Source organism: Sinocyclocheilus rhinocerous, unplaced genomic scaffold (assembly GCF_001515625.1).
Source record: "Sinocyclocheilus rhinocerous isolate Xijiao unplaced genomic scaffold, SAMN03320098_v1.1 scaffold2852, whole genome shotgun sequence".
Lineage (NCBI taxonomy): Eukaryota > Metazoa > Chordata > Actinopteri > Cypriniformes > Cyprinidae > Sinocyclocheilus > Sinocyclocheilus rhinocerous.
Genome location: NW_015646497.1, coordinates 26,039 through 47,952, shown reverse-complemented (window position 1 = coordinate 47,952; position 21,914 = coordinate 26,039). Strand labels below are relative to the sequence as shown.

Below are 21,914 nucleotides of genomic sequence, written 5' to 3'. Positions count from 1 at the left end.
ATAGATAGTGATGTGAAATTAGTCGAATCCTATTTAAAGATTACATTCAGAGAACTGGTGGTTCCATGAAACAAAAGGGGATTAGTGAGATCTTTGTTAAATTAAATATAGAATTAATAAGAAATTTACATTTCCTGAAGAAAAACTTGTACGATGCCAGGCTGTTGCTAAGTAAAAAAAAAAAAAAAAAGAGCCCAACCTCTAGTCATATTCAGGTTTCTAGATAGGACGTGGGTATATGAAATATTTTTTTAATCTTCCAGGTGAAAATCGTAAGTCTGATTTCTTAGAAAAGTAATAATACACCTCTCGCCAACAAGCCACATGATTTGAGGTATCATTCACATCTTCTGCACAAACATTTCAGGATGAGTTACACAGCGACGTTTAATACTTGGGGGGTTTGGACTGTGTTCAAATCCCTAATACTGAGTATAAGCGATCACAACGGCGATATACTGACAAAAGCCCTGTTCAGTTCTCTCCAGGGTATGAATGTTTATGTGTGAACATGGCCGTGTGTTAGCAGGTGAGAGGAAAATGACTGCCCTCAGTGGTTTAGCCTTTAAAACAAGTACTCAGCTTACATGACAGTCCAGTCAATCTTGTGGATACTGAGAAGTAGTGTTCATTATAAGAACACTTGACAGAATCACAGGGGCTTCTGAGCCCGCTCACATCTGAACAATCATCTTCCTGAGTGAAATGTCAGGCAGATTGGTGGAGATAATAGCAGTCATCTGTCAACCGCATCCTGCCGCAACAATCAGAATAATCCTCCACACAGGGGACGGGAGCAAAGCTTACCTACAGCTACCGCGCCGCTGAATGCAGCTCTCTACCGCTTGCCTCTTATCGCTTCTGTATTTTCACATTTCTCATGTTTGGATCATGGCATTTCATGCAACAAGGTTAAAGATTGCAACGGAAGGGTAGCCTTTAGTGAGATGTTGTCAAAGATATTGCAAAGCAACAGCGAGCAACAAATGAATAAACTGTATCATTTTAGGATGTATAATGTAAAAAAAATGTAACTGTCAAATAAAGCTTCTCTTTCCTGCAGAAAGATACATATGTATGGCTATACTGGTCAAGCATTTCGGTTTTGATTCACTAAAGAGGCTCATAAGAATCATTTGATCTGACTTTACTGGTAGCATTGAATGGCTTTTATTCACTAAAAACAGTTTATTAGAGTCATTAGTTCAGGAATCGAACTGCATTGGTCATATTGTACGGTATTAAAAAAAAAAAAAGATTCAAGAGTCATTTGTTTAGGAATCAAACTACACTGCAACTGTGAGATTCTGATTCTGATTCAATTGCCTCTTAAATGGATAATTCACCCAAAAATGAAAATTCTATGATTGTGGAACACAAACGAAGATATTTTGAAGAATAATGGTACAGTTTAGGTGACCATTGATTTTAATTGTACGGACAAAAACACAACACTGAAACATTTTTCATTTTGTGTTATGCAGACGAATGAAGGTTTGGAATAACATGAAGTCAAGTATATTTTCATTTTTGAGTTAACTATTTGAGTGTTATTTTGTTCAGGTATCTGACTATAGTACTGAATGGTAGTAATGAATGGTTTTGATTCACACAAAAATGGCCTTATAAAGGTCATTACTTACGGAATTTAACTACATTGTTTACACTGTAACCAGGGTCATTTGTTTGGGAATCAAGCAAAACTGTTTGCGCTGTTTATTTCTGATTTACTATGAAGAACTGATTTGTAAAAGTCATTAGTTTAGGAGTTGGACTATGTTGGCGGCATTGTACGATTTTTATTCACTTAAAAAACCTGGTTCATAACCGTTCGGGAATCTGACTACACAGTCTGTGAAATATGTTTCACGTAGGAAACACAGAGTATTGTTGTATGTTGTTCGGTCCACATCAGACAAAGAATGCACTTGCGAGAATCGTTAATGGTTCAAAATAAGAAGCGGTTCTCATTTCCCAAGCCTATGTGAAATCCACTGTTTTTGTTGCTGAATTACTTGCTAGTAAAAGAAAGCAGCCAATGAGATGCTTGGCAGGCAGAGATACAGGGGCCACAGCTGGCTGAGACAGTCTGAATATTTAACTCAATAAAAGGTGTACAGTTCCACATCAGGTTCAAATGATGCAATAATACCTTGCTGAGGGAGAAGTTTAGCCTGCAAATGATGACAAACCTCATAAAAAGACGGGCTGTTTTGGCTTTGTGAAAATCCTGTAACCGCTTCCCATCACTGCCAAACACTTGATAGATTACTAGTGCAGATATTTCCATTCTTGGCACTCGCTGAACAAATAGGGCCTTTTATTAGGTTCCACAATGTGCATTGCTCAATTTTCGAAGCAGACTGGGTTATTAGGCGCCCGATTCGCGTATTAAAAACACTGCTTCTCCGATAATCTCTGCACCTGATAGTCATCTGTTTATATGCGCGCGGCAGACGCGGTGGCCGTATTAACACGCGGGGTTCAGAATATTAATGCAGCCACCCTGCAGCCAGCATTCTTCCCACATTCTCCCAGGAACCTAACGGCTTTTTCGCTCTTCCTGTTTTTCTTCAGCGACTAGACAAACTGAGTCTCTGCCAGGCTCTGATCTGTGCAGCTGCAGGCCAGCATAAATTCCCCAGTTCCCACACAAAATGTCTGGACTGGCATTCCCTTCCAGAAAGCTCTTTTATGAATGAGCGAACGCGCCGGAGAGCCAGCCGTGTTTTCATTCGTTCTGACTAGCGCCATTCACTGCTCGCAAACCGCACGGCGCTTTTAAAGGTGCGCTTGCGTGTTTCTCCTCTCCTGAGATGGGTGCTGGGCTTGGAGGGCGAGGTTATTAAAGGGTCGTCAGGGTCGAGGGCTGCGCTGACCTCACACTTAAGCTGGAGAGGTAGCCTTCCTCTAATATTGTCTCTTAGCCGTGGCATTAAATTTAATCTTAAAGCTAATCCTTCTGCTAATAACCATAAGGTATAGAACTAATATGCAATGCAATATTAATGAACTAGGATGGAAAAGAGTTTATTTCTTGGTTTCCCAGTACTCATTACCACAAGGTTGGAGAGGGGGCGAACAAAATGTAAGCAGAGCAAAAGTGCAAGCAACAGGCGATTAAAAAAAAATGTGGAGGGAGAAAAGGGTGGGGGGTTTCCAAGTATACTCTCTGACTGACTGATGTCAACCGTGTCAGAGAGAATGAGCAGGCAGGAGAGCGAGAGAGCGAGAGAGCGAGAGCGGGGTGGTGTGCTCACACAATCTTGTCTTTGTTTGGAACATCTGTGTGGCTGAGGGAGGGGAGCAGGGCCGGGCTCTGTGACCTAGCTTTAATGAAAGTGCTGAAATTCATGTTTCTGTGTGCCCAAGGCCTGCTCCCTACACATAAACACTCCCTCTAAATCACACATTATTAAAACATATTAAAAGCATTCAGACATCACAAAACACTCTTTCAGCATCATCTGATGTGAAAAACTGAGCAGAAACTATAAACACAGTTCCCTCTGCTTTTGAGCAATTTCCCAGACTTTTTGATGACTTTTCTCAGTTGTGATTATCAAATGATTTTAGGCACCACTTTATATTTTTGGTTACAACTAGTTAATGAATTACAGTAGGTATCACAAAAAATACATTAATGTTCATTTATACAACATTTATTCAATCATAAAAAGTATACACATTGGTATACAATACATTCAAAAGTTTGGGACCATTAAGTTTTTTTTTTTTTTTATGTTTGCAAGGACAGATTAATCTCATCAAATGTAACAGTAAAAAAAATATAATATTACGAAAGATTTTCATTTAAAATAAAACCTGTTCTCTTTAGAATGATTTTCTGAAGGATCATGTGACACTGAAGACCAGAGTAGGAAAAGGAATAAATTATATTTTACAATATATTAAAATAGAAAACAGTTATTTTAGAATGTAATAATATTTAACAACATTGCCGTTTACGTAGTGAGCATAAGAGATTATTTCAAAAACATTAAAAAAATCTTCCCCCATCCCAAATACTGTAGTTTAGAGCTCAGCTTAACTAAAAAAAAATAGTATATTCACTACAGTAATTCCCAAGACTGTTTATGATTTTATTAATTTCCACTTTTCAAAATTTAAGATGGGACTTAAATACAGAATTGAGCCATTTAGCCATGTGTTGGAGGATTTGGCACGTTCACTTTCAGCACTCTGGTAGTTGTGATGAATCAAGGGCTAAGTGAGATTCACACAAAAGCAAAAACTATGTAAAAACATAATAATATAAGGGAAGTTGTAGTTGTTACCTGGCATCCAGATACGCCTGGCTCTCTTCCATAACCAGAGAACTGAGGCCTCTCAGACTTGCCTATAGATAAACAAAGAGACAAACAATCAGAACAGCACCATACACATTAATCATATAAACATTAATCATGTGGAAAAACAGGGAGATTTCAAGGAAGACAAACAATAACTGCCAAAACTCACACATTCCATGTGAGTTCTGGCAGATGAAGGCTGCTGAAGGTCAGAAGGAACTGATTTATATTTCATATTACATCAGTAATGTGTGATTTATTTCTGTGTGTATTTTTTCTAGCTGTCCATCAGACAGGGCACGTCTGACAGTAAACAACAGGGTCAGACGGGTCTCGGTCGACGATATTAATCCATCTCCATCCTTTTCCTGTCGCAGAAACAGCCCGTGAGCTTGCAAGGGGCAAATAAAAAGTGCACAGTGCACAGCCGTATGAATCATGCACTTCACAATATCCAAACTCAGCAGTTTCAAGCTCTCTGCGAGAAAAAAAAAAAAGGAGACTCCTAAAGGAAAATGATAAACAACTCTAAAAACATCATATATTATACTTGTCAGACTTTCAAACATTTGAACAAACACAGCAGTGAAGCTAAATTCTGTTTACTCCAGGGAACAGGTAAATATTTTTGTTACTTAAATTCGGATGCTGAAAATATTTGCGTTACACCTTCTGTGTTCAGGTTCGGTTCTGCTGCGCTCAGGTGCACGAGGCCACGTGTCTGCAAGCGTGCGAGTTTCTGAGACGCAGCCGTAATCAGGTACAGTGGTTTAACGGAAAACGCTGCTTCCCCTGTGGTGTAAACTCATCTCAATCAACATGATATAACATTTGAGAGTTGCGCTCCTGCAAAGGAAGAGGGAGTATAGTTGTGGGTAAACTACTGCGCTCCCTCCCCCTTAGTCACCACAAAAGAATAAAACATCTGTCTTTCTGCGACTTTAAAGGTTAGGAGGCTTTTTTCCCTCATCCTGACTTCCTGGGCTGCTATTCGGCTAGGTTTAGGTTTCTGAGTTTGTTGGCGCACACGGGCAGTCTTTCCTCTACAGATGCACTCGTGTCCAGCATTGAAATATTCATTTACAGCATGTGTTTTGTCACACACTCTCTGTCCACACTGAATAATTTATAAGACCGCGTTGTTGTTTTAGATCCTGGCAGAGCTGGAAGCGCTACTCATGAAAAACATCCTCCCTCGGTCTGGGTCTCTCGGATGCAGCGAGCAGTTGCACGCATGATTTGGCATGCTCTCGTGCAGCGTAACCCAGCCATGCGCTGTAACATGTCGAGGGACCTTAATGCGATCAGCGCCGTAACCTCAGCCACTAAGGAGGAGTCCCAGAGGATCTGAACGGTAAACATGCGTTTAACTGTCTAGCATGCCAGAGTGAACGGCTGACCTGCGCTAACAGCAGTGACAGACCCGAACAAAGATGAACCTATTCACCTGACTGCACACATACACCCACATACTGTCAGAGTCATAAATTATGACACGCACGTTAATGAGTTTTAATTGTTCCAATGACATAATTTTTTTAATCACCCACATATATAGCTAAAATGAGAACTTGTTTAATTAGTGAGAAAAATTATTTTAAAAAATCATCTCGGGAGCATAAATGACAAGTATATTAGTATATTTAAATAGCATATTATATATATGTGTGTGTGTGTGTGTGTGTGTGTACACACACACACACATATATATAATATATATAACACAAACAAATAATATTTTTATATATGTACAACAAATAAAATAATGGATTAAAAATAACGTATTTTAAATCATGACAGATATCAAAGCACTTTAATTTTGTTTAATTTTATAGCACCTTTCAGTTAATCACATATATATCACTATAAAGGAAATAAGAAAAACAATAAAAAAAGTTTATCTATCATAGTTATTGTGCTACATTAAAAAATTATAAATATAAATTTTACATACCAAATAAATTATATTTCAGTATTATTATTATTTGTAACTAATTTTAACTCATTTATTTTTCTTTTTAAATCACTATATATAGTTCATTATAAAATAATGAATTAAAAATAAATCGGTAATAAAGAAATATGTGGGGGGGAAATGCTTTTTTTATTTTTAAGAAAAAGACATGTAGGAGGAGCAGATAAAGAAAAGTGTGAAAAAAGGAACCGGATGAGGGGAACAGAAAAATTAAGAATGACTCTGAGAGCTGTGGAGGAAGAGGAGACCCATGGGGGCCTGATATTCAGAGAGAAAGTGAGAGAACGAGAGCGAGCGGTGGAAAATTATTGGGCGTGCGTTCAAAACACCGAACGTTCCAAAAGCTGAAAGCATCCAAAGGCGAAGAAAGGCAAAGCGAGGGGGGGAGAAAAAGTCTCTCGGAATGTTAAAAATCAACAATGTAAGACAGCTCTTCCACTGCTATAGCAATTTGTTTAAGTGTTACTGGCGAGTGTTTGTGCCAAGCAGGCTGCTGGCTGTGGCGCTGATGTTTGAGGAAGCAGTGCCAGCTAGCGCAGCTGTGAGGCCACTGCCCCCACCCTCCACACCCCTTCCTCTCCTCTACTCTCTCGGCCAAGACACTCTCGGAGACACAGAGAGAGAGAGAGAGTTCAGAGAATATGCGAGACAGCAGGTGAGAGGAAGTGACAGACAGTGAGTACATGTGTGAGAAGGGGTCACTAGGGGGAAACTCTCCAGAAATGAACTTCAAGAAGTGGGCGTTGAGGCTGTTGATTAGCCACGTCTAAGCCCCTCTCTCCTCCTTTTATCTCATCACGCCCTCCTCCTCTTAGCTGGAGCGATGACAGACGGACGAAGGGGGGTTGGCCTGATCAATACCCGCCTCACTGCTTCTCCTGGCCTCCCCTCTCTGCTCGCCTACTCCTGCACCGCGACACATCATACATTATAGAAGCGGGATCTGACTGAGGATGATGAATGTTCCGGCCTCGCCGGGCTTTAGGGGAAGGGCTGACGCTAGGGATGGCGGCACCACCAGCGCACAGGGAAGCGCGGAGGTTAGCCACCGTGCTATAGGTTATCAATGCCCCTGCTGACTCACAGCTAATGAGCGTTCTAGTCACACAATCTATCAAACAGGTGACTGGGGAGCCTGGAAGAGCAGAGGATGTTTACAGAGAATGGCCGCAACAGAAGGAAACTGATGAGGTTAAGAAGTTTGATGAGAAAAGCCTATGCCAGGGAAACCATGGGATCACTGAAGATTGAAGACTAGTCATATAGAGATGGTGAATGTCTGGGGATGTAGCTGGGATAATAAGGATCAGTGCTGCTGCAGCTAGCAGTCCGCTCATTTACATAGACGTTTGGAAAACTAGGAGAGTTGGAGCATGTGACCTTGCCAGTCAGCAGGGGAGCGTTAACGGCCCCACCAACATAACAGCTCCTGCAACTCTCCACATGGCCTCTGGGAACAACAAATACATTGGAATTTCTTGGTGGCTCTATATCGGTACTATATTGGTTATCGGCCTATATGCGAGATATTTTTAATTTATTGAGTTACTGGATATATGCATCTTATTTTTAACGTAAGTGTGGGTGCGATCTTTTGTAACTTGAATGTGCGAGGCTTCCGGTGTCATTCGCCTCTAGTTATTTTAGCTGTACAAAAACAGTTTGTTATGCTGCTTGATATTGCAAAATGAAATTGTTTTAATCATTATTTTCATTTATTATTGTCATCATAAAAACATTGGTTTGTAGTGCAAATAGTTTTACCTTTTACTGCTTGTTGCAGCTCTATAGCAGCTAATGAATCGGACGTCATGCACATTCACAGAAAACAGCTTACTTTTGCATTGCAAAATAAGGTAGATATTTAATTGTGCATCCTCATTTCCCGTTTTTACATTTACTTTGCTGTCATTTAACGCATCTTTAAAAACACTAATAATTTAATAACACTGTTAAATATAACCTTCAGCAAATCTTAAAATGAATATCCATTTTTCCTATTGTGCATTTTGATGTTGTGATGCTTAAATTTACATGCAATATTTTAAACGCTTCCTTGTTTTTTATCAGTTATTTATCAGTTATCAGCCATAACATCATTTTATTCTGGTTCTTTACTACAATCAACACAACCTCTTCATATTCTCTTCATCAGCAAATGCAAAGCACTTGGCAAAATGTTTTTATACTAATTCACCCAAAATTGAAAATTCTGTCAATGTATTCACTCTCATGTCATTCCAAACCTGTATTGACTGTTCTTTTGAGGAACACAAAATAATATATTTTGAAGAACGTTTGGGTCCAAACAACATTGGATTTACACAAGGATTAAACATATTCAAAATATCATTTGTGTTCCACAGAAGAAATTCATGAAGGTTTGGAATGGCATGAGAGTGACTAAATGACAAAATGTTTATTTTTGGGTGAGCTATCCCTTTAAGAGAGTTTCACATTGATTTGGGTTTCAAAATGCAGCACTGCATCTAATGAAGCAGTGAGAAATGTCAGAGGCACTTGTTTCACTGATCACACCTCTACCATTTTTAAACAGTGAGTGTAACAGACTCTGCCAGTGAAGAGTGGCAAGATTTCAGCAACAACAGTCAGTAGCTATGAAATGCTCTACTGTTGTCGAGATGTTTTGAGTTGGTAAGTGAACAGCTGGCTTAACAGTTGCAGCTCGTGTAGGCCAATCAAGACACTAGGCACAGACTAGTCCTGTCACCGATATGTCATTAAACAAGGCACTTAACTAGAGGATTGTACATGTGCGTTTTCCCTGAAATACTCTCCCTGTTTATGATTCTGACGCCCATGAACATTTAAAGATTACAGGCTCACAATCTGTCAAAAGAAAGGAGGTTTAAACTAACACTCCAACCTGTTCAAACTAATACTAAGACCTTTTGAGATCATCAAAACCAAGGAAACAATATACACTGCAAAAAAAAAAAAAAATCTTCTTTAGTTATAGGCATGTCTTCTGTTGGCTATCTCTCACCACAGGCCTGTGTTATCGCAACAGAGCTCTTAAAACAGTCTTCATATCAGCCCTCCTTGATTTGAGCTGAGTAGAAAGAGAGAAAATAAAGCAATAGTCTTCTGCGGCATCGCCCCGGCAATGCTTGTCAGCAACGGTGTTTTTCACCGTCTCTCAGGGGAAAACAGGGGTTGTACAGGAGGAGTGATGGATGGAAGCTTAAATGAATTCATCAATTTCCCCACGAGGAACTGTGAGAAGCAACAAGGAGACGTCCAGGTGTTGACATGCGTGTCCGTGTGGTGTGCGCCTGACATCACATGTGCTCATGCACACACACCTGTAGGCAGAGTACATGCTGCAGACCACAACATAATGCAAATATAGTAGTGTGACGACAGCGCGAATGATATTTGGTGATTTCAGCGGCCATAGCCATATATCGATAATGAAACCTATATGAAATCATTTTGCGAAATAAAAATAAAAATAAAAAATAAAAAAAGGAAAAACTAAAATATATTATAGGGCAATCAAATCAATTAATCATGATGAATCACATCCCAAATAAAAGTTGTGTTTAAATATGTGTGTACTGTGTATATTTATATGTATAAATAATACACACACATGCATGTATATATTTAAGAAATATATGTAATATACATTTATATATGATATTAATCATATATAAATATGAATATATATATATATATATATATATACACACACACACATATAAATATACACAGTACAAACATATTATGTAAACACATACTTTTATTTTGGATGCGATTAATTGCGATGAATCTATTTGACAGCTCTAAATTTCATACCTCCAAAGGTAACAAAAATAGTGCTGTTGCCTGGCAAAACACCAGATTTTCACTATATAATTTTCGTCATAATTATCATATCAAACCTTTTTGATTTTCTGAGCAGTATGATGTCATACTGCTCAGGCCCCACCCATGACTGCTGACGGACTGTCCCGTATTAGCATATCTCCGCCTTCAGCCTGTTCGCCATTTTCTCCACGCTCATAAGCAGGCTTCTTATAAGCATTGCACTGAATGCAGGTGTTCTGTAGTTGGATGTAAAAGTGAATAAAAAGTCTTCATTTTCTCCTGACATGAGAGCCACTGAGGACGCAATGGATTAGTTTTGTTTTTGATGGTAACGCGCCACCAAATACACAAAAATCTAAAGAGAGGGGTGGGGGGAGCAGTAGCTCATTATCATTTAAAGAGACATGCACTGAAATGGCTCACTGTGAACAGAGCTGTTTTTGACAAGGTAAAAAGCATGTTGTTTTACATGACCATTGAGGAATTTTTACCAAAGTATACTGTAGACATAACATGAAGACCCTAAAGAATTATAACAACTTGTGGAAAATGGGCATCTGATGTCCCCTTTAAACTTTAAAACCTTTACAATACATCTGCATAAAATGCACAGTGATAACACAAGTCTGTGCAAAAAAATCACAACTAAAGAAACAACCCTTCACTTTATAACAAAAGCATGAAAGTGCATGACTATTTTTCTATTTATTAGCCCACCAACCAAAAGATCTGAATTATCAAATATTAATTTACAGTTTTGCAGCTGTTGACAGAACTCTGCAAATCAGTATGTTTTAACACCACATCATCTCACTTTGAATACAGCAGCCCAGAGATTTCTTTAACAGCCAGTGGAGTACGTAAATACCATTGATGCACTTTCACAAGTGCCAACACAAACGAGGGGCACATTGAGTCCTGTCGAGGGGGTTAATAAGGGATGTATAAATAGGCCGACGATATTAAATATTGAGATTACATTCAGAAGCATGGAACAATTAAAATGTGACCGTGTATAGAGGCTCCCGGGGTGGCTCCCTATTGATCACAGCTCTGCCAGGCAAGACCAGAGCTCTTGTTTTGATACTCAGATAGGTAGAGATCTAAGCATCTCAAGGGATCAATTGAAAAGCGCAGCCACAAAAACAGCCAATTAGTAGCCACACTCCACAGCCTCTCTCTCTCTCTCTACCCCTCCCCACTCTCTCTTCCTCTCGTTCTAGTAAATTCCGAGGGCCTCGCTGGTATTTTTTTCTCCACGCAGTCTCGGTTTATAAACAAACCGAGATGCGTATATATACACACGACAAGGAGCTCGATCCCTTGTAGCGGGTAACGCCAAATGCAAATGAACCTCTCATGCCCTTCGTGCCCCAGAAGTCCATCCGCATTCCCTCGTCTGAATTTCATGTTCTGGAGTTCTGGAACCCCGGTGTAATTCATTATCCCTGTCAAGTTAATGTTCCGTGTTGAGCCATATGGCGAGGCCAGAGCTCTTGTTTTGATACTCAGATAGGTAGAGATCTAAGCATCTCAAGGGATCAATTGAAAAGCGCAGCCACAAAAACAGCCAATTAGTAGCCACACTCCACAGCCTCTCTCTCTCTCTCTACCCCTCCCCACTCTCTCTTCCTCTCGTTCTAGTAAATTCCGAGGGCCTCGCTGGTATTTTTTTCTCCACGCAGTCTCGGTTTATAAACAAACCGAGATGCGTATATATACACACGACAAGGAGCTCGATCCCTTGTAGCGGGTAACGCCAAATGCAAATGAACCTCTCATGCCCTTCGTGCCCCAGAAGTCCATCCGCGTTCCCTCGTCTGAATTTCATGTTCTGGAGTTCTGGAACCCCGGTGTAATTCATTATCCCTGTCAAGTTAATGTTCCGTGTTGAGCCATATGGCGAGGCTAACACGCGCAATAAAGGAAATTCCTTCAACTTGTTATAATCAGCATATTAGGCTGTCCAAATACTGACATAAACAGCTTAGCTTTATTGTGTTTGCTGCATTTTCTCTTAAAATTCCTGACAAAAACAGGAAAGCAGGCAGGAAAGCGGAGCGGGGGTCTGGAGCTAAACTTGGAGGTCAGCAAAAGGAGGTAGGGAGGGTCGGTAAGAACCTTGTGTCGGCAAGAACCTTGAGCTATCAGTACAGAGTCCTGAATGATCGTTGCCCACGCACGAACACCTGCAAACACACACAAACACTCACAGACATAACAATGCCAAATAAAGCCACACACCCACTCGCTCACTGGCTCTGTGGCTTTTACAATGAATCCTTTGATTCCTCGTTTGTGTATCTCCGTTGTTATCTAGGCTTTTGATGTTTGACAGTCGGCAAGGACGGGGCCCGAATCCAAGGGTCCCCTCCCGCCCTCTCCAGGCCCTCCTTCGCACGATCCCACCGAGCAGGTAGGAAGGGGGTGGAGGAGTCTGTTCTTTGCCAGCGAAACGCACAGAGGGGCACAATCTCAAACACACGCTACCCCTGAGCTCAGCATCAATTTCTGTTAATTACAGTCTTGTCAGCAGTGGCATTATTCAAACAGCTAGCGCAAATGTTAATGAGCTCTTATTTGCATATTTATTTTTTTCTTTGTTGAAATGTCATTGATTATTATGTCCTACGATGATGAATGCCTCTGCTGATGCACTCTGATATGTAATTAGTCATTAGATGGAATGAATGGATCAATTAAAAGGAGGGAGAGAGGACAGGATTAAGGACGAATCAGAAGAAAGATGGAAAAAAGATTGAAGAGGATTATGGGAGTGGAGAACGAGATTGTCATGTTAAGGTGAGTCATGTGCGTTTCTCATTGGTGGATGTGTCCTGGTGTCTCCTACAGTTAAACCTGGGGTCTTTAACCTTTTTCAGGCCCAGGAACCCATTGGTGGATAGTGCAAAGTCGGAGCAGTGGCCCCCGTTACATGCTGTATAAAACTAAAAATAGGCCTAGCATACAATAACAATATTCATATACACACTTTGAAAAAAAATTCATTACTGATTATAAATCAAGTATATATTTTTACATTTTACTCAACATTATCTTCTATGACAAAAATAAATAATATAGAAATATTCATAAAAAATTCATTAAAATAAATTAAATTAAATATAACTACCCTGTAGTGCTTCTGCAGAACCCTTGTTAAAGACACCTGATGTAAGAACAACATCTCAAAATAATATTTTTATTATTTATTTTTTAAATATAAAAATAAAAAATGTAATTAAAAATTAAAATTAAATTAAATATTTTTACTTCCACAGAACCTTTGCAGATGCCTTGTTAAAAGACTCCTAATGTAAGAATAGCATTTCAAAATAATTTGTTTATGATGCATTTTTAAAATATGTAAATTAAAAAAATAAAATACAATTTTAATAAAACAAAATAAAATTAATAACTACCCAGTGCCTCTACAGACTCCTTGTCAAAGACCCCTGACCTAAGATCAGCATCTCAAAGCTTTTTTTTTTTTTAAATATGTAAATAATAAAATGAAATTTTAATAAAATAAAATAATTAAATTAGTAGCAACCTCCCCAAGTACCTCTGCAGACCCCTTGTTGAAGACCCTGATGTAAGAACAGCATCTCAAAAGATTTTTTTGTTTGACCTTCTAGAAATCCATGTGTTAACATCCTTGCAGTGATTCTTTTCCTTCTCGTTGAGAATCTCATTGAGAATCTCACAGGTTTGCAGGATCTCCTGACTCACCAGATGGGGAAGAGGGACCTGTGTGTGGACTTGTCAACAAACACAGCAGCTGGATTTGTCCTAAACACCCCCACCTCAGAAAGTCAATAGGACAACCAGGTCTGCGCAATGTGATTTTCTGTTGTTACTGGGGGGAAAAAAGAGGGGGAAAATGTTTTCTTTTGACCTCTGCGGTCCCCAACTTAACCACCCTCTCCAGCCAATGCCCGCTACTCCCCGATATGAGACGGCGAGAGATAGAGAGAGAAATGCATTACTGCAGACCAGATGGGAACATTCCACATGACCAAACCAATCAATCACCTTGGTGGGACGCAGGTGCAGCACAGCCGTGCAGCAACACACCATTTCACAGTCTATCGGCCACAAACACATGGTCACCAATCAATGGCCCCCTGAGGACGCGCGCTTCTCCCCTACCCCACCGGTTCAAGGCTGATGACTTCATAATCACACATCCCTCTCTCTCTCCTTTCTCCTCCTCTCGCTCTCCCCCTCGGCGGAGGAGTGTGATGAGCTATCTAATAACCCTTTCTTTCACGCACCCACCGCCGATCTCGCCACGCTGGCCGATGACTCCCCTCGAGCTAACCCACGCAGGCTCACGTGTGCGTGAGACAGTCGCTTGTGGTCACAGCCGATGCTGTGCATCGAGAATGCGGTGGAAAAACAGGAGGGTGGGGCGTACTTTTATGTCCCAGGATGGATATCGCATCATCTGAGCCACATCAAAGGCTCTGCAGCCGGCTGGTATCAGATGCCAAGCAACTCTTAAACAATGGGGCCTCACTGGAAGGATGGAGAAGGATGAATGCAGGAGGGGAATTTTGATCCCACTCGGGTGGCGCTGCCGGCAAACTCTCAAACTCACACGCAAGCACACTCTTTAAAATCCTGTTTAAAGACACATTCGAGTTGCTGAGAGACTCGGATAGCGGAGAACAGGCATATGTCAGAAGCAATGAAAGAGTTGTCAGCATTAAAACATTTCTCCTTTCATACTGGAGAAGTGTTTAGTAACACTTCTCAAGTTTCTGTCAGAGAGAAATCGTGTCACAGAGAGGGAAGCGTGCGAACACAATTCACTCTATGTGTGAAAGTGTGTTGGGGGCCTAGACGCTACCAACCCACAGGGATATTTTTAATACTGCTGGTGGAGTGGACACTGTACACACCAAATTATGCAAATATGGGTGCTGGGTGGCTTATATGACAGAGTATAACAGTTGGAGCTCTGTGTTGTCCAATCGGTAGCCAGGACTGGAATGATCCATTTTATAATCTAGAGGTACACTACTGTTCAAAAGTTTGGAGTCTGTAAGATTTTTTTTTTTTTAAGAATTAATATGTTTATTCAGCAAGGATGGATTCAATCGAACAAAGTAACAATAAAAACTTTTATTTTAAATAAATGGTTTATTTGAAATTTCTATTTATCGAAAAATCACAGTTTCCACAAAAATATTAAGCAGCATAAGTGTATTCAACATTTAATATAAGAAGAAAAGTTTCTTGAGCACCAAATCAGCATATTTGAAGGATTTTTGAAAGATCTTGTGAGACTTAGAACTGGAGAAAATTCAGCTTTGCCATCACAGAAATAAATTACATTTTAAAATATGTCAAAATAGAAATGGTTATTTTAAAGGGGTCCTATTATGCTCTTTGACAAAGTCTTGATTTTGTTTGTAGTTATTGAAAAGGGATTTTTTAAAAACGAAAGATCTCCCTTTGGAGTGAAAAAGTGAAAAAGCATAATAGGACCCCTTTAAATTGCAAAAAATATTTTATAATAGTGCTGTTTTTACTGTATTTTTTTATCACATAAATTCAGCATAGGTAAGTGTGAGACTTCTTTCAAAAACATTTTTACAACATTTTCCAGGACCTAAACATTTGAACAGTAGTGTACTTTAATGTCAGCAACTGAGATACAACAAAGTATTTAAACATTAAACAATTAATTAAATTAATATTATACAATATGTATGGAAAATGTACTCAAAAAGATATTTTAAAACAGAAAATGCTGAAAATATTTATCTCTATTAATATCTCTTTGCCTTATTAAAGGGCAAATAAGGATGATGTGGAGCAGAAAGTGATCTTTATAATAAAGTGCAGCAACTATAGCAACTGTCATGAGCTAACTGCATCTGTATGTGTTTTTATTGTGAGGGTTTAAATCTGAAGGTTGCATTCATTTTCCTTCACAAATAACGCCAGCCCTTGGATTGTATACACCGTATGTGTATGTGTAGATACTGCTGGAGTGCTGCTGCACTGAGAGTCTTACACACAGCCACTCATTCATGGGATTCATCTCTTCTCTCTGGATTAGTTGTGGGGGAGGATGGGTTATTTCTAGGCAGACTGACTGCACGCTTACCACCTGAGACCCCGAGCCAGGTGTGTGTATGTGTGTGCATGTAAGTGTGTGTATATGTAAGAACAGCACCTGTGGGGCACAGCAGGAGCTCGGCTACACACAGGTGGGAGCCAGAAGCCCTACTGTCCATCCCATGAGCCCCCTCTCATTTCAACAGGTCGTTCCGTAATTATACTCAACACAGCCCATTAGCCATCAGCCTTCAGAAGAGCATATGCTCCAACATCGCAACACACTGCATGCCTATGCGTGAAAGACTGTGGGGGAGATCGTCTTCCACTGGACACGGTGCCTAAGAATACCTACGAACTGCTTTTTCTACACTGTAATGTTCTTCAATGGCTGTGATATTGAGAAAAGCTGCAGTAGCAGTAACGTAAATATTCACAAATCAATACAAAAAACATATTAAACAGTAAAAACATTACAATTCTGGATACAGAGAAGCCAAAAATCATTTTCAGGTTACAGGCAATAACTGCTGTTTAATGTTAAATTGTTACATGTTTAATATTAAAATCTACACTATTTTATAAATGTCAACAGTATAACGTAGAGTATAAAAACTAAATATTTATTTTGAGATTCGCTAAAGAGTTACATTTAAGGGTTACTTAATTATTAGTATAGTAATTATATGTATTGCATTTTTTGAGCTTTTGTTTTATAGTGGATTACTTTATTGTCAGGAGTACGCAGAATAACATTGTAATGTTAAATCTTAAAACTAACAATTTGGTTACTCTTTTACAATGTAATCAAATGAAAAATGTAATAATTCCTTTTATTCATTTATTCATTCATTTTCGGAAAGTATACTGTTTCCGAAAATCTATCAAGTTTGTGATAGTGCTAATGTTTTAATTGTATTATTATTATTATTATTATTACTACTACTTCTTTAAGAAGTACTACTTTCTACTGTGCAGCAGTAATATATTTCTGCAATATAAACATAGTAATATATTTTATGTCACAATTTCTTCAAGTTAGACCAAGATTTTTTTTTTTTTTTAGAGATTTGATATCATAAAACTCATCAGCTTTCAGAGTTTGTGCTTATTTAAATTAACGTTTTCATAGCTTTTTCATTAACTTAACTGAAGAAAATGAAGAAATGAATGAAAAATATATATACAAGGACTAAGGTGTTCTCTGAATACAACTACAAAGTAACTAAAAAAAGAATTCTCTTGCTGAATTATTTTATTGTTTTTATTGTATTTTATTTTATTGTATATTATATGTTATTTCTACTACCATTACTGGCATCTTTTTTCATCACTATTCTTCATTTGTATTGATGTTTTGGAAATAAGGTGTGTAAAACAATCATGCCAATAAAGTACTTTGAAACTGAAAGCTGAAAGAGAGAGACAGAAACAGAAAGAAGGAAAGAGAACGAGAGACTGAGAGAGAGATAGAAAGAAGTCTGGTAAAGTCATTGACAGCAGCAGGGTGCTCTGGGTCCAGACTGCATTTGTTTCATTGGCAGAATTCCTTCCTAATGAATCACTGCCCTTCAACTTTGCATTTTCATTTAACAATCACTACATTTTCATTGGCATGAACTGCATGAGTACCAAGGGATAGAACTGGGAGGGAGAGGTGGAAAAAAGATGGAAAAAGAAGTCGAGACAGAGAGATTAAAAATGGATAGATGAGTGGACAATAGAACGATAGATGAGTGGTAAAGAGGGGGTTAACGAGAGGAGGGGTGGAGACATTGAGAGTACAGGGAAATGCAAGCGATGCAGGATGCTGAATGGAGGAAAACAGCATAGAAAACATGACGGACAGAGAAACAGAGCCCAGAATCCTGCATATACACACTCCAGTAAAGACTGAAAGCAGATTTGGGTGTTGTTTTGTTCAGGCTTCGTTATGCATGTAACGGGATTGGATTAAATAATGCCAGCTAATGATACAGTCATCAAAGCCCAAAGTGCCACATGCTACTCGTGTTACTGAGTAAATCCAACTGTGCTGCACATGGACGCAGAATGTAGGCGTCGCCTTTTCATGTGTCATTCAGCATTATTGAGATTTCTGGCACATTTCTGGATGCCATCATAAGTTGAACTAGTGGGCACAAGATATTAAAGATACAAGAATTCAAAATATTCTAAGGCCTGAAACATACACTATACAAGAGCGTTGACTCACACGATTCCAGCTACACAAGCTTGATTTCATGCATTTGCATGCTAATATGTGTCAGGACATAAGTATGGGTTGCATTTAAAAAATATATATATAATAGATAATATAGTAGATTAATAGTTTTTAAAAATTGAAGAAGGGAACTAAAGTAAAGTACTTAAGTTAATTTATTAAGTACCTAATAAGTTAAGTATTTAAGAAACAATACAGAAACAATACGAATACAATGTATCACTACCATTCAAAAGTTTGGGTTTGGCAATGTTTTTGAGAACAAGTCTCAGTCTGCATTTATTTGATTAAAAAAAAAAAGAATATTGTGAAATATTATTGTAATTTAAAATAAATGTTTTCTAGTTTAATATATTTTAAAATGTAATTTATTTCTGTGACAGCAAAGCTTAATTTTCAGCAGCCATTACTCCAGTCTTCAATGTCAAACGATCCTTCAGAAATCATTCTAATAATCATGTTGAAAACAGTTATGCTGCTTATTATCTTTGAGGAAACTGAATTTCTTTCCCAGAATTCTTTGAATAGAAAGACCAAAATAACCACATTTATCTCAAATAGAATTATTTGTAACAAAGCAAATGTCTGTCACTTTTGATCAATTTAAAGCATCCTTGCTGAATAACAGTATTTATTTAAAAATCTTACTGACACCAAACTTTTGTGTATTTAATTCACAAAAATCTGTATAAAATTATATTTATACAAATTGTATAAAATCGTATTTATACAAACAAATATACATTCAATATTTACACATATCAACATAAATCATAAAAAAAATATAAGGAAATCTTTATTAACAACAGAAATTTCCATGAATTCTTGGGATTTTGTTAATTTCCATGACTTTTTCAGGCCTGCAAATCATGCTTCTAGCAAGTCATCTGAATAATAATACATTGGCTTTAACTGGACAGATACCACCACAGTAACGCACATACAATGGGACCGCATGCTTGCAATGTGAAGGCTCAGCATGTACATCACCGTATTGGTTTCTGGCTTAAGCTTTCAGAATGGCCTTAATATTTTTGTTGTTTTTACTGTCAGGATTTTTTCCCCTGCTTGTACATTTGATAACAGAACTCTATAGACGGCGCAGACGCATAGTAGACAGATTAGCTCAGGCGGTAATTTCAGTCACCCCCAATGGCCTGTGACAGCAGGCTTCCAGGACCTCTCTATCAGCAGGGCTCTATCAGCTCTGCCGCCCTCCCCCGCACAACTCTGAGCTCTCCTGGCCCTCTGCGAACAGCCCCGCAGACATGAGCGCACCAGGCCACAGCTGATCTCTGCAGCTGGCCTGCCTGCCCGCTCGCCTCACCCCCTCCGCACAGAGGCCCAGGCCTGGGGAAGCCAGGGCAAGGGCAGATGACGGGTGGATGGATAGATGCGTGGATGTAAGGAAGGGAGGAGGGGCGTCGTTGGAAGAAGAGGCAAAGGAGAGGGATTTGTGGCCTTTCAGGCCGTCTTGGGCTCTTCACGCTTGGTTGAGCGCAGTAACAGATAAACGCACCCTGGAGCTCTGCATAATGACCAGCTACATCCACTACACTTCACACTAGTGCCACCAGACTCCCACACTACTACAGAGGTACTGAGGTACTACTGAGCCTGTGTCAGCACACATTGCTTCCAGCATCTTAAACACTCCTGTGTGTGAGTGGCTAAAGTTGAGGCTGCTCAAATGTCATGTACAGTGCCTTGTTGAAGTATTCACAACCTTGACTAATTCACAAGGGCCGTTCACACAGAATGTGCTGTTGCATTCAAAAACAGCTAGATGCAGGGCAGCGACAGGGAAGAGAGGGGTGTTTTAAAAAAAGTAGCTTCTTGTAAATTGACACAGCAATTTTAAATCAGTACTCATGGCATAAAATGCTGAAAAGTGAGAAAACGTCTTTCTAGTGCATGTTTATATAGGTCTGCAACAACTAAGGGTGCGTTCACACTTGTAGTTCGGTTCTCTTGGTTCGTTTGGTCCGGACCAAAAAAGAAAGCGATACATTTGATCCTGGTCCGCTGAGCGTTCACACTGGAATTTTTGACAGCGAACCTAAAGAAACCGAACCTAAAGGCATAGTGATACGTTCACGACCTGACTGGTCGGGTTGAATGACGTATATTTTGCGACGGAACTCACGAACACCTCAACCAAAAGCTGTGTTCGACTTAAAGCGGCACTGCGCAGACCGATCGGTGTATGACATCAAAGTACCAATTTAGAGATCGGTCTTCTCAGCGCCGCTTTAAGTCGAACACACCTAATGCCGTCTGCTGGACAGCACGCTCATTGCTGCGTGTTCTTATGATTTTATTTTCACCACCTGCGAACCCACGAAGAGCTCATAAAAGGCACTTAATCTCCTCTTTGGTCCACGTTTGCCCTCTGCTCATTTTGTTTTGGATACACTGCTCGTTCCGCATCGTCAAACCATGTCGCATAGCATCTCATATTGTCATTACTTCCAGTTTTTAATTCGTTTAGAAGTATTTGGTCCGTGTTTGCGCTCATATTTCATTCGAACCGCACCAGAGTTCGTTTGGAAGCGGGCCGAGACCCGCTTTTTAGCAGTCTCAGTCCGCTTGTCTGGTGTGCACCAGGGTTTGGATGGCAGCGTTCACACTTACTCAAATGAACCGCACTAACAGAGCAGTCGCACCAGGGTGCGTTTTAATCGAACCAAACATGACAAGTGTGAACACATCCTAATTGATAATAATCAATAATAAAAAGAATCAACAAGGAATATGATTATGAATTAATTCCATCAAAACATCTACAAGTCATGTCATTTAACAGCAGCAAAGAAACACATTTTCATGGACAAATCAACTGTTTAATCAATTATAAAAAATAATCGTTACTAGCAGCACTATTTATATAGATCAACTATTTAATGAAAGAAAACAGTGTGAACAGTCCCTTAGAGCCAGTTAACACTAACAGGTGTTTTAGCATAAAACATGCATTAGACAAACATCTTTGACCACTGCGCCACATAACGCTGCCTTTTCAATTTATTTTAAGATGCCGTGTCAAAAAGTTCACTAGAAAAATCAATAATAGAATGTGCTGTCTTTAAATATCTCTAAAACCAAGGGACTTTACAAAAGATTATTTCAAATAAATGCTGCTTTTTAAACTTTTTATTCATCAGCTCCAGAATCAAAGTCTGGTGTAATAGTGGCTGAAAATTCAGCTAAAAATATATTAAAAAAAGAAAAAGTTATTTTGACTTGTAATAATATTTCACAATATTACTGTTTTTGCAGTATTTTTGACAAATAAATGCAGTCTTGGTAAGCATAAGAGACTTCAAAAACATTAAAAAAATATTACTGACCCCAAACTTTTGAATGGTAGTGTATGCGAACACAAAGGTAGGGTCATTATGACATAATTGGAAGGGTAGGTGGAAGACAGACACGCTTAATAGGGTGTGTAGCGTCTGGACCAATCAGACACACCATTTTTCATTTGATTTAACAA

The 21,914-nt window shown here is 39.1% G+C and overlaps 1 protein-coding gene across 3 annotated transcripts in view; it reads right to left on the bottom strand.

Annotated features, from left to right (window-relative positions):
• Positions 1-21,914, bottom strand: part of LOC107707905 (transcription factor 12-like) — an 87,293-nt gene that overhangs the window by 42,075 nt on the left and 23,304 nt on the right. For all 3 annotated transcript variants that reach the window (XM_016512016.1, XM_016512018.1, XM_016512017.1), the window contains exon 3: positions 4,299-4,360. In XM_016512016.1, coding sequence (XP_016367502.1) covers positions 4,299-4,360 — 62 coding nt within the window. The remainder of the gene's footprint in view (positions 1-4,298; positions 4,361-21,914) is intronic.